The 12804-nt window shown below is 36.5% G+C and overlaps 1 protein-coding gene across 2 annotated transcripts in view; it reads right to left on the reverse strand.

Moving 5' to 3' along the window:
* Positions 1-12804, reverse strand: part of ANO10 (anoctamin 10) — a 130167-nt gene that overhangs the window by 97748 nt on the left and 19615 nt on the right. For both annotated transcript variants that reach the window (XM_052797242.1, XM_052797250.1), the window contains exons 10-11: positions 12237-12428; positions 8865-8993 (exon numbers count right to left, since the gene is read on the reverse strand). In XM_052797242.1, the coding sequence (XP_052653202.1) occupies positions 8865-8993; positions 12237-12428 (321 nt within the window). The remainder of the gene's footprint in view (positions 1-8864; positions 8994-12236; positions 12429-12804) is intronic.

The following is a 12804-nucleotide window of genomic DNA, read 5'->3' on the forward strand; positions in this document are numbered from 1 at the left end:
CACTGATTTTCACTCTCAATCATCTGAGGATACAAATGGCAAATCGGATTTATCCTCCAATGCTACACACAGTTTTAAAACCAACCAACCCAACCAACCAAAACATACCACCTTAGACAAAGAAGTTATATCAAACTTCGGAGACAGGAAGAACATCACAGTCCCTGAAAACAAAGGCTTCTAGTAAGAACGATACAAAGAAATGCTGCTGCAAACTGCATCACAGATGTATGGAAATATGGTATCTGAATCCTATAGCCCTACATTCTCGAGGAAATGCCATTATTCAGGCTTGTGCTGGCAGCTATAGATATCACATTTGCAGAAAATTATTTCAATAATTTAACTTAATAAACTAATATGTTATCTACAGAACAAAACAATTCAGTTCCATGAAATGCTAAGCCAACCTTGGAATGGTTGTGAAGCCAGGAGGCTTTGAATGTTCATACTCTACCTTGTTATTAAACAATTACTAATCTTAATCAAGTGGAAGGTAAACAATGAATATTAATAGGTATTAACTTGGCTTTTGTCTGGCCATTCAACTTCCAACTGCCAGCAAGGAAGCTGTACATCCTGATCAGGCTTGAGTTGAAAATACCATAATTTATACATTAAAGGAAACTTCTTTGTGGGAAATATTAAGCTAAGTGGGTTTTTAAGAGATCTGAAAGTCTGATTCTTATAAAGTTCTTTAAAATGTCTTGTAATTGTCCCCAAAGATCCATTCTCTATTCATCTTCGCTTTTGAAGTTCTGTCATTTTGGCAGTCTTGCACAATCCCAGAAGGAACAGAAAAAAATATTCTTACTCAGTCGTCTTCTGCTGTTTTTCCAGGTTGACACTTCTGAAGCACTTACTAGCATAGTTAAGGAATATGCTCTCTTCCAGGAAGAATTCCTAAGGTATCTCCCCCATCCAGCCTTCTTAGTATACTCATGGTTTAAAAATACAGTAGTATCTACCAGATAATGTTAATTTCATGAGGAATGGCACAATCCCAGATGACACACCCATTTCTGCTTCTTATTGAAGGGACCCCAACATGAGCTAAAGCATTGCTGTGATCTTTCTTGAAAGTTCAGGTCTTCTACCTAACTAGCACTTAATACCTTTGTAGCTCCCTGTTCCTACCACCACCTGGCTGATGGCAAGAAGAGAGTATTACCTTTTTGCCGTCATTGTTTCTACTGAGATACCTCCCAGCTTTTCTTTCCCAGTGAGAGGGCTTCCTGTGCCACCAACTTCTTAACCTCCACTATAATGTCACACCCACACTGGCAGTATCCAATTTAGAATTAAAAGTCCTTACACAGAAAAGACAACTGAAAAAACAGCAGAGAAAAGCTAGAAAAATCCAGGGTAGAACCAATACACATGATGAAGCTAACAGTATATTAATGTTAGTTGCCTAACTAGCTTTTTACTATAAAATAATTCAGGTTCTTTTGAAAACGTGGATATGCCATTGTATGAAAGCATTGCACACTTTCATATGAAGCTCCGGCCAGCTCATTTTCAGTAACGAGACAGGTCCTTAAAAAGGTTTACACTGCAAATTACCAGATCCTGGGAATTCATTTTGAGGAAGCATGACTACATAGTTGGCTATACTAATATACTCTTCCCTTGGCCTCTGCTGCAGAAAGAATTGTGGCCTAGATAGACTCATGATCCAACCCAGCTCAGCCACTCCTTTGTACATATTCCTAGTTCAACTGCATCAAAATAATCTGTTTAAAAAAAAAAGTAAAGCTGTATTTCATACACCAAGTCTGACCTTTACAACCAAGACATGTATTTATTTAAAGATAAAAATCACATCCTGAATTGTGTCACCCTAAAGCAAGAAAAGAAAATTACTGTCAAAATACAATGCTTCAGTTGGGGTAGACACAGTAGTAAAATGCATCAACACATTTCAGTTATCAGGGTTGAAAAACCTGATGCAATACAGTGGTTTCTTGCTGTCCTACACATTACTACACATACCCACATATTTAACACATTTCAGTGGTTTTATGTGGTTTGAACAGGACAATTCATTCATCTGTGTGATTATTTTTCAACTTCCAACATAGCAAATTGAGAATCTGAAAAAGGAAGTGTTTAAGAACAGAAAATAAGGACAAACAAATTAAAATGACTCACAAATAGGAAAATCCACAAATACTGTTTTAAATTCTGAGACTTTCAAAAAGCCATTGGACTATTTAAGGATAGATGTTAATATTCATTTTCATTTCTATACTAGCAAAAAACCTCAGAATACAACCAGCAACTACAAACTTACTTAGCTCTGAATATTTTAATGTTTGTTTTCATTCTGACAAGCTTTTGCCATTAATCTTTCAGATTCAGAGTGACCAAAAATCTACACTAGATCAGAATGAATATCTCAAAAGAACCAGCAGATGGCAATAAAAAGATCTGTGATAAATTTTGATTTTAGAAATAAGCATAATCCATATTAATGTACAACCAGCAAAACTGTCGTATTTTTTAACCTCGTTGATATGGTCCCAGGAGTCTGGTTCAGCGGCAATCATTTATAAAATTTTATACAGACAAATCCATAAATCCTTCTCCCATCTGAAAGGTTAAAATTCTCACTAAGGTGAGAAAAAAATCCCTGAGAGCAATCTGTTCCCCTGTTACTCAGAAGAATAACTGATCTAAAATATTTCATAACTTCATATTCAAACTAAACCTACAGTTTCAAGAACCTTTTGCAAAGTACAATCTGTATAAAATGCACAGAAATTTGAGTTCATTTTTATTCTTAAAATGTTGTCAAACAGTAAACTAAAGAATCAGTAAACTTTAAGTCTTTATACTCCAGTAACCTTTAGAAACTTCCACTAGGTGTTATACCAACACTATTCAGCCTCTTCTGGTAATTTTTGCCAGGGTTTCAGCTTTAAATTAAAATATCAAACTATTTTTATGGCTCACAATTGCAAATCTAGAAATAAACCAAACTGCAGTGGCTTACCTGTCCAGGATAGAATATAAAAATCAAATTACTATTTTGTATATCAAAAATGAAAATATACACATCAGGTTTTTAAAAGAGGACTTTTATATATGATTGCGTACATGTTTGCAGCTGAGGTAGAGGTATTCTTGAACAAAAACAGTATGTTAATTGAAATCACCAGTGGCTTGGATTAATCTTTTTTAACATTCAGAATTAGTAATGCTGCAGAATTATTTTATGTATATATACATCAGTGAACCAAATAATTACACAATTTACACGAAGCGCATTTTTCCATTTATCTTTCTGAATTTTTTTATTTTTGGCACAAGTGCAAGCATAGATAGGTCTTGGCTAGGGTATCTGTTTCACTAAAATATAATACCTGATGAATAAGCTTGCTAAATATTTTCTCAAAAAGGAACCGTCAGTAAGGCTTGTACCTTACCATGAAACATTACAGAAAAAGCCTTACGTGTAACTTCCTCATTAATATTTATTCGTTATACCTAAATAATCATTTTTTTTCCTATACATTTAACCATTAGACAGAAAATTAAACAAAAAATCAAGTATTTACCAGTAATTACTCCTCGTTACATTTATACCTGAAAACTGACAAACTACTTGGGTTATAAATGAAACACCCTCATGTGGTATATATGCATGCATATAAGTATGCATCTTAGTATGGAAGAAACACACTGCCACAGAAAAGAATTAGCACATGGGAAGACAGATACCTGGAGACTGTTGCCAAAAAAATTTCAGGAGTAAGAGAGTTGAGTTGTACAACTGCTTCCAGAAATTATCTTCTCTGATTAAAGAGCAAATAGATTGAGGACAAAGAAAGAATACACACTGCAACTAGCAGAAAGATACAAGGGGATAAGCCCACATGGAAAGCACTCCTTATTTCTTTAAAAGTGGCACTGGCAACTTGGAGAACGTACATTGAAAACCTGGAGGGGGCCTGTTGGAGGGCCGCCAAGACTACAGGGCTGAAGAACCTGACATATGAAGAAAGGCTGAAGGAACTCAGTTTGCTCCACTTAGAAAAGGCTTGGGAGGGTGGGGGGGATCTAACCATGGTCTTCCAATGCCTAACGGGTAATTTTAGAGAAGGCAGAGGTGCCCTCTTCACAGGGATGCACAGTAAAAGGACAAGATGCCATGAGCCACAAGTTGCTTCAGGGAAATTTTTTTCTTGCCGTAAGAAAAAAACCCAGCAAACCCACAATTCTTTGCCATGAGAACAATTAAACAATGCAATAGTTTGCCCAGAGAAGTGGTGGACTTTCTCCCACTGGAAGTATTCGAGCCTTAGCTTAGCTTGACAAGGACATGGACAACCTAATCTAGGGTTCTGCTTTCAGCAGAAGGCTGGACCAAGTAATCTCCAGAGGTCCCTTCCAACCTAGACTACTCTCCAATTCTGTATATGAAACTCTGCGGCTACCATATTTTAAATTAGTACCTGTCACAAACACAGAAATAATTTAGAAAAAAATTGCTTTATACACAGCTGTTTTGCTTCAACTTTGCACTGTTACAACTCCATTAGTGTCAATGGATTTATATATGCATGTATGCTGATGCAGCCTCTTTTTCTGCATTTTTTTCCAGTTTCTCTACTATGTAAAGATGGTCAATATGTAAGTGTACTTTGCGTATCTGCTAAATCCCAAATTCCTCAATTCTACATGAATAAAGCTGTTTGCTCCACACATAAACTCTATACCGTACAGAAGCACGCCTCACTTCCACCCTGCCAGAATGGAGTCATGTATGTTATTGCTAAGAAAAGAGGCAACTAGAGCTGTTTCTTAAAAAATAAAAATACAAAATCGCAGCTTTATCAGGAAAAAACAGATAACACTGAAATCTCTTGCAAAGCATTTAAGGATTTTTTTTAAAAGGAAATAAAGGGAAAAGACATTCATTTTGACATAACAAGCCACCTAAAATTGCTTTTGCTCAGGAATTGGATTCAAAAGACCTTCAGCTGCACTCAGGATGCAATGCTTACTAATTTTGAAGTTTATCTGGAAAGCAAAGTATGATGATGCCTAGAACCAGATGATAAGTATACCTTCTCATCTACTAGAATCCAAACTGCTCGACTCTGGTAGTGTTTCCCAGTTTCTTTGGCACATCATTTCAGAAACAACTGTCAAGTTTACTGCTGAGCTGATTGAATGTTGGGACTATTACATTAAGAGTGCTCAGCAGAAGCTCAAAGAGCTTCTACTGTACACCAGGAAACATTTGATGAAGAAATACACTTAATAAAATGTAACTCTAGAGAAAAGCAGATGTACCAGGCAACTCTCAACCACTTTGATTTTGGACCAGCTAACACTTCTAAACATACCACCACTAACTTTTCAGCTTTATTAACAAGCTATGATTCCTGTTTTCCAGCCTTTGATAAATGCACTGTCAGCTCCTCCTCACCCAGAAAAAAAAAGCTTAATAAAGGGTTACTTCCCTTATTCCACTCCATACCTCTTACAGAACTGACTTTTAAACACATATATATATATATATATTTTATGAAGCTCATGAAGATCTATTTCAAATCCTTGAGGACTCCATGAAATCAAATCCACATGGCCCAACTGTTTATTAAGCCATGTTTACTACAAATATGCTAGTGCTGTCCTTACACTAAGGTCCTCATATTCATCTATACCAGAGCTTATGACTACATTCTTCCCCAAATCATATTTGTCAACTGTAAGGTCAGATTTTATATTACAGCTGTCAAGTGGGCCCTCCATTATTAATTTAGTATTACCAAGCTAATCCCCAAATGCCTCAATGTGACATAAAACATCCAGGCTACGTGCACCTCTGCATAAAAGCTTCCCATTAGTTTACTCATTTGAGTGCTGGATACACAATGAGTTACTTTTGGAGATTAGGATACATTCATGTTAAGCTGTATTTTACAGCTATTGCTTCATAACACCCCTACTGATGTACTGTTAAAGAAAAAAATACTCATCACTACTAAGAGTTGTACATGCAACTGATTTCTTAGACTCAACTTTCAGAGTAGTCCTGACACTGATTTGATTAGCATTCTTTGAATTTATGAGAGTCCACATGAACAAAACCCTTTTTCAACAATTTTCAAAGAAAAGTAAGAAAGCACTGCAGAATTAAGGTTACACCTTGTTTCAACCCACTCCTACAACTATTCACCAAACTTCTTCAGAGTAATATCCTTTCTTTTTCAAATCAGTGTAAGAAGTCAGAGGTGATTGTGAACAGTTTCACACAAGCACAGATGCTTGTTTGGAATGTCCTACTTTGCAGCTGTAGTTCATACCAAAAGTATGTGTCTATGGTAAAGCCTGAATAACTAAACACACTATGGGATATAACTATTTTTAAATTATGTTAATAAGGGCTTATTGTTTCCTGCTTTAAGGACATCCACCTACTTCTTTCTGTTTGAAAACTACACTTGCTGCACTCGATTAGCATCCATCCATAAGTAAAGGAGGGGAGTTTCATGATTCTACTCCTGGTTCAAAGTGTGTTGCTATGGAAGCAGATGTTGGATTGATGAAAATAGGTCAACTGTTCAAAAAAAAGTTTGCTGTTTTAATACTTCAAAATTATTATTAAATGTTATTATTTTAATATTTACCATTATTTATTATGAAATGCTTAATATTTTATTCTATTTAATTAGCATTTACTTTGCTGATACAATATGTATTCCCACCAAAAGTGTAGACAGCAGTAGAGTTAGTGTTGTTAATGAAAAAAAAAATTACTTTGCATAAATCTGTAGGGGCTGGCTTACAGAACGCTTGTAAGAATATCACACACAGTCCTTCATTACTTCTGTACTGAGTGATGTCAACTGTTGCCATATAAACATGTTTCCATTTGAAGAGTATTAGTATTATTGTTATTAAAAAGCACTAACTTTTTTTTTTAAATAAAAGAAAAAGGACATTGCTAATACCTATGCTTTGGTAAGAACAGTGCTTCTTCTATTTAGCTTTGCATCAAACATATCTAAATATTCAACTGGAGTCTCAATTACTTAAACCTGATAAAAATATTTAATGACAGCTAAGATTTAAGTAGGTTACTGCATCAACTGAACACGTGAAAGCATACACAGCCTACTAAAAAGAAATTTCTTATGTTCCTCAACATTTTTACACTGCCTGCCAAGCTGCTCAAAATAGCATAAACACACCATAAAATTTTCATCTTCATCTGCACCAAACACCAGAAAGTAAAATAACTTACCTGTATCATGTGTTTCTGAATCTCTACTAGGTGATGTAAAATGCTTTTCTATCAACACCCTGACATATCCAACAGAATTTTTTCCTACCTTGACACTGATGTATTTTAGATGCACCAGGTTTGTCCTAGAGGTTTAATGTGATATGTTCTGATCCTGAATTTTTCCTTACAACTGAAATGCACAGTTTAATCATTAATAAATATAGTAAAGGTGCATGGCAATATTGCCAATACAGGAGATTTGTGCTCCTCTCATAGTTTAGGGATCTTCCTGTTAGATGAAGTAATGCTTACAGGAGAAAGACAGTAGTGCAGAAGTCCCACAAATTTAATCCAGCACAAACCTACAGCATTACTGTGTGTCTTCCACATACAGTTACTTCCATCCTGCTCCCTTTCACCAGTGAACTGGGTCAGACAGCTTCCCCCAAATCAATTCCCTCATCTGATTCATCATGCACCAGATAAAAGAAAGTGCCAGTGTAACAAATAAGATGGGAATAAATACCCAGGAAGCAAAGGCAAAAATAGCCCCATCTCTTTAAGCTGCCATAAATCTATACTGCTTAGTCATACAGTTTTCATAATATGATCTCTCTGGATATGTTGTCCAGTAATGAACTACAGCATTACATTTAAATTGCCAAATTAGTTTCATATTAAAATACCTCACTGAGGTTAATACAAATGTTCACACACACATAATAGAATACATCAGGCTGTCTGCAGATGTGAACTTCAGTAAACCAGTTGACACGATTCGTGATTAGAGTTAACTCTGCAAACCTTGAGGCTTGGAAAATAAAACTCAAAGCAAGCTTGTAATTCATTGCATAATGCTTAACACCTGTAAAAACAACAACAAAGAAGTATGTGCTCCTGCTGTACGGCAGGAGCCATAAGGCCATGCAGTTTAACAACCACACACAGACAACCCAGACTTTTTGCCACAAGAAAAGTAATCCAGTTCCTAAAAACTAAAATAGCATAATGATGAAAGTCAAGGCAATGCAATACAAGAAAGTTCCAAAAGAAAGATATATAAGGACAAATTCCTACAATCTCAATTACATACAATGCCCATCGACATCCCTCCTTGTATGAAAAGGAATGACACTTAAGTGTTTACTACACAGAATTAGGAAAAGATGAAACCCAAATGCTGTTACAATCACTAGTATTTGCAGTCATCATACATAATTGTTTCAGACAAGCCTTACAGGAAACATCCATAAAGATTATGTAGGAGGTCTTTATAAGATATGCTGGAGTCACAAACCAAGCAGAGAAATAACCAGTTCACAAAAGTGTGGTTATTTTGCTTCTTTAAATAGCACTATTAAATTCTTGAAATACATGAAGCAACAAATACATGGTATCTTGGGAATGTATGTAAAAGTATGGCAACAACATTCACAGTACATGAAAAAACAGGAAAGAAATCAAAAGGCAAGACTTTGAAACACTTCTTTGATTGAGAAATCGACATTTCCTTTTAATATTGGCGGGTGGAGGGGGGAGTCTACTTCCTGGTATAACTTCCACTGGTGTTCATGTTATTTGCTACTAAAACACACACACACTGTTTTGAAGGCAGACTTACCTCTACCAATGCCACAGTCAGAATAAGGTCCATTTTTGAATCTGGGAAAAGGGCATTCACTTGTGGAGACATTCCAATCAGTATGCAATTAGTAACAACTGATATTACACTCATAGTTTCAAAAGCCAACTGAAATAAAACACAAATATATAGTTACAACCATTATCTCTAATTTACCAGTCCCTGAATTGCTCTGGACAATACCTCTCTCTTCATTAAATCCTCAGAAGACCCATTATTTTAACTTTTTATTTTCCTTCGTCTTTTGAATTCTGTGGCGTAAGACTTGTTTGGCAAGCAGTCCAGACTTCATCAGCTTTAAGAACAGGCAAGGACAAGACCACAACAAGGTCTGCAATACCACAAACACCACCTGGCAACCCTGAATTTTTCTCAAATTTGATTTCTCTATGTGCCTGTATGTGTGTTTGCTGTGAAGAAGTTAAAGAGTATTCTTCCACAATTCCATAGTACTGTAAAGACCTTGAGAAGTTGTTTAGAGATCACTAACATTCTAGATGTAGATAATGTCAGATCACCTCCTGAAAAATTATGAATAATCCTAAAGGAAAAAAGTGGACAGGAAAGCAGCCTTATCCCTGCTGTCTTCAAGACTCATAACCTCAACACATAAAAGAGTATGCGTTCATCTACAGTCATACTCCTGAACATAAATCTCTTTCAGGATATAGGAAAAAATGCAAAATTCCTAGAGGAACTAATAGTCCGAACACTCTGGGTTTGGAGGGTTTTGTCTGAATGTTAAGTAACAGGAAAGTGTAAGGATGGTTCAGAATGCCTTTTTAAAATCACTAACAGTTATACAAGCTGAAATTTGTTGAAAGAAAGATTTACATTTAAACGCATGCAATTGTACAAGTCTAAGAAGCTTTTGCCTACAGAGCTCCCACAAAATGTCTGAAAATATTACTACAGTGTGACAATTACTTTTGCAATATAATGTTTACTTATCTCAAAGTCCTCTCTGGAATGAGAAAGACTGATGTTGAATTGTAGCAACTGTCACAATGAATTAGCAGAAGTAACCTTCTCCTTGACAACAAGCTGGTGACTCAGCTCACCTGATAAAGTAACTCCAGTATTCCTTTAACAGACATCTTTCAGCCAATATTCTAACTTCCCACATGAAACAGATAACTACGTTTTTGAGTCACTATTTTTAATTCACAAAGCAAATGCATTTCTACTATTAGTTAAAAACGTACACTATAAAAACAAACATGACTGTACCATTAGTGTTATAGTTTTCCAACCTACTCCCTAGATTGAAACAAACTATTCTAGCAAAAGCAAATGCTATTAATATACCTGCAGTTATGCTTGGGACTCATGACCACAGCTTCATTTACCTGGTGGTCACACCACTGGTCAATGCAGCTGTGCCATCAAGATGTTGGCAGCATAGATTTGGACCGAGAAAACGAATTAAATGTTAAAAAACGCAATCAGATTATAATTTACACATTTTTAATGATCTAATATTAAAATGCTTCTCCTATAAGTTCATTTCATTAATACCTATGTACATGTCTAATGAACATTGCTCAGAATACTTGGTTTGCATGTTTTTACAGGATGTTTCATTTGAGGTTTCCCGATTTCATTTCTCATCTCCCATTTGTTTCATTTGGTACCAACACTCACAATCCCTCCAAATTAAAAAATCCACTAGCTTATTGTGCCCTTTGCCTCCATTACATATCATTAGAAATGTTGTTAAATAAAACTAGAATATGGGTCATCCCACAGAAATTTTCTCTAACCTACCTCACATTCCTTATCAGACTACTGCTGTTACAGAATGCTAAAGTCTCTAGATGCGACTTAATAGCCTTCCTTCTTTTCAGAAAACACTCTGGTTTTGGAAGGGTTTTACAGGGCTTATTTTTGGTCAGAATCGGTTCACTGATGCAGCATACTCAGCACACTCCGAACTAGCTGATGCTAGCATGATTGCATTAGCAAACAACTGAGGACAGAAAATCTTTAACCCAGTACAACTAGCATGAAATTGTTTAGATAGACCGCAGTGTTCAGGCTGTGCAGAAAGGTCCAGCTCCTGCTCACAGATCCAGGTTATTTTAAAATTAGTCAGCTTGAGTACCAGTAATCTGTTGTGGAAGGTGGCAAAGATGAGCTACATGAACACGTGGACCACACCTGAATGAGACTCAAACAGCACATCGCAATAACAGGATAAGATTGTGAGGCTATAATAGCACAGGAATGTATATAAATTATAGAGGCTATTAATATGTTTTGGAGGGCTTTAAGGACTTTGTTTAGCTTCTTAAATGTAGTCCTTCATGATAAAGCAGAACTCACAGCTTGCTTAAGGCTTTTGCTTAACGTTGACCTATTCTCTGATTGGAGGAATAAGAAGATTCGGAAAGCCTCAGAGTCAGTTTGAGCCAGGAAAAGGAGACATAGTAACTACTAGCCTAAAAAACAGGAAAGAGAAAGAACCTGCCTAGAGGAAAGAAAAAGGACCCAATGAGAGAAGACGACCCCAGACCCGAATATTACTACTGGATCAGACTATGGTGTGAGGGGCAGCAACTTAGATTGTAAGGGCGTAATTGCCCAGGAATTTTAATGTTTGGGGCCTCTCTGCAGAGGCACCCAGCTTGAGCTGTCTAAATCTGTGCACCATAGAATAAATTATGCTTTTCATTTTGAAGGCCTTGATTAGATTCTGCTTTTGGGAACCTAGGTTGAGCCTGAGGGAAGAAGCAGCACCCAAGGGTGAATGTGTGCGTGTGAGGAGTCAAAAGGGGCACCCGTCGGCTCACTGGAGTTGCCCACTGCAAAGGGACTCCGGTCCTAGCAGGTAAAGTCTCATTTAGTGTGTGTGCAACTCCTTGATTGGTGTGTGAATGCTCAGGCAGCAGCTTCTCCCTTAACAAATCACAAGGGCACACAGCCAAGCAAGTCCTGGGAATCCAAATACTTACCTATCACTCTTCAATTTTTCTGAAACCCTTGCTGAGCTCCACGCTTCTGAGATTGCATCAGATACTACCATTTCTAAAATACGCTGGCTGTAAAGAGTACTGGGCAGTATCTGGCAGCTTTGCTTTGTTGCAGTGGCAAAAGGAGTACAATACATACATATAAAAGAACTATAGGAAGGATTTGTTTTCTTTTTAAAGGCAACTGAAAGGCGCGGTCAAAAACTCCACAAAAAAAAAATCACTTGGATATACAGTTGGATAGACACTATCCTAAGGCATTGAAGAGAACAAAGTACCTACTAAACTTCAAAGTGCCCGGTGGGTCAAACACACAGCTTAAATAAATTTGTTGAAAGCTCTTTTAAAACAAATGAATAGAAAGAGACACAAAAATTACCTGCCAAACACCAATATTTGCTGTGGGTTCTGCAAATGGACGCTTGTAAACTCTACACATCTTTAAGGCATCAGAATATATCTCTGTGATGTTGTTCAACACTGCAAAGACAGCTGCCAATGGATAAACACATGAGAAAAGACTCACATAGCCAAACTGTAAGAACAACTCCAGGTAATCATCAAAAGTACCCTGAAAGAGCAAAAATAAGAACAACTTCAACCCACAAAAAAAAAATATATGAAGAAACACAGAATTAACAATACAGTTGTAACCAAGCTTCCTCATCCCATATCAGTTGTTTGGGAATGACTGGTGACAGAAAACAACAACAAAACTGCAGCTAGTTAATTTGGAATTATTCAATTACTCAAAACTTCGTAATAAGGGGAGGCCAAGGTTTTTCCTTTTGCCTAATGCATTTTCTGCAAGTCACACTTCTTATCCTTATTACATGAAGTAATTGTATAAACACATTCATCCCATTTAAGTTCCTGACTATCTCAGTGAAACAATTGCAGAAGGAACAGTAGGGGACAAGAAAACAGCACCATGCATTTTAACTGGC

Source organism: Harpia harpyja, chromosome 1 (assembly GCF_026419915.1).
Source record: "Harpia harpyja isolate bHarHar1 chromosome 1, bHarHar1 primary haplotype, whole genome shotgun sequence".
NCBI classification, from domain to species: domain Eukaryota; kingdom Metazoa; phylum Chordata; class Aves; order Accipitriformes; family Accipitridae; genus Harpia; species Harpia harpyja.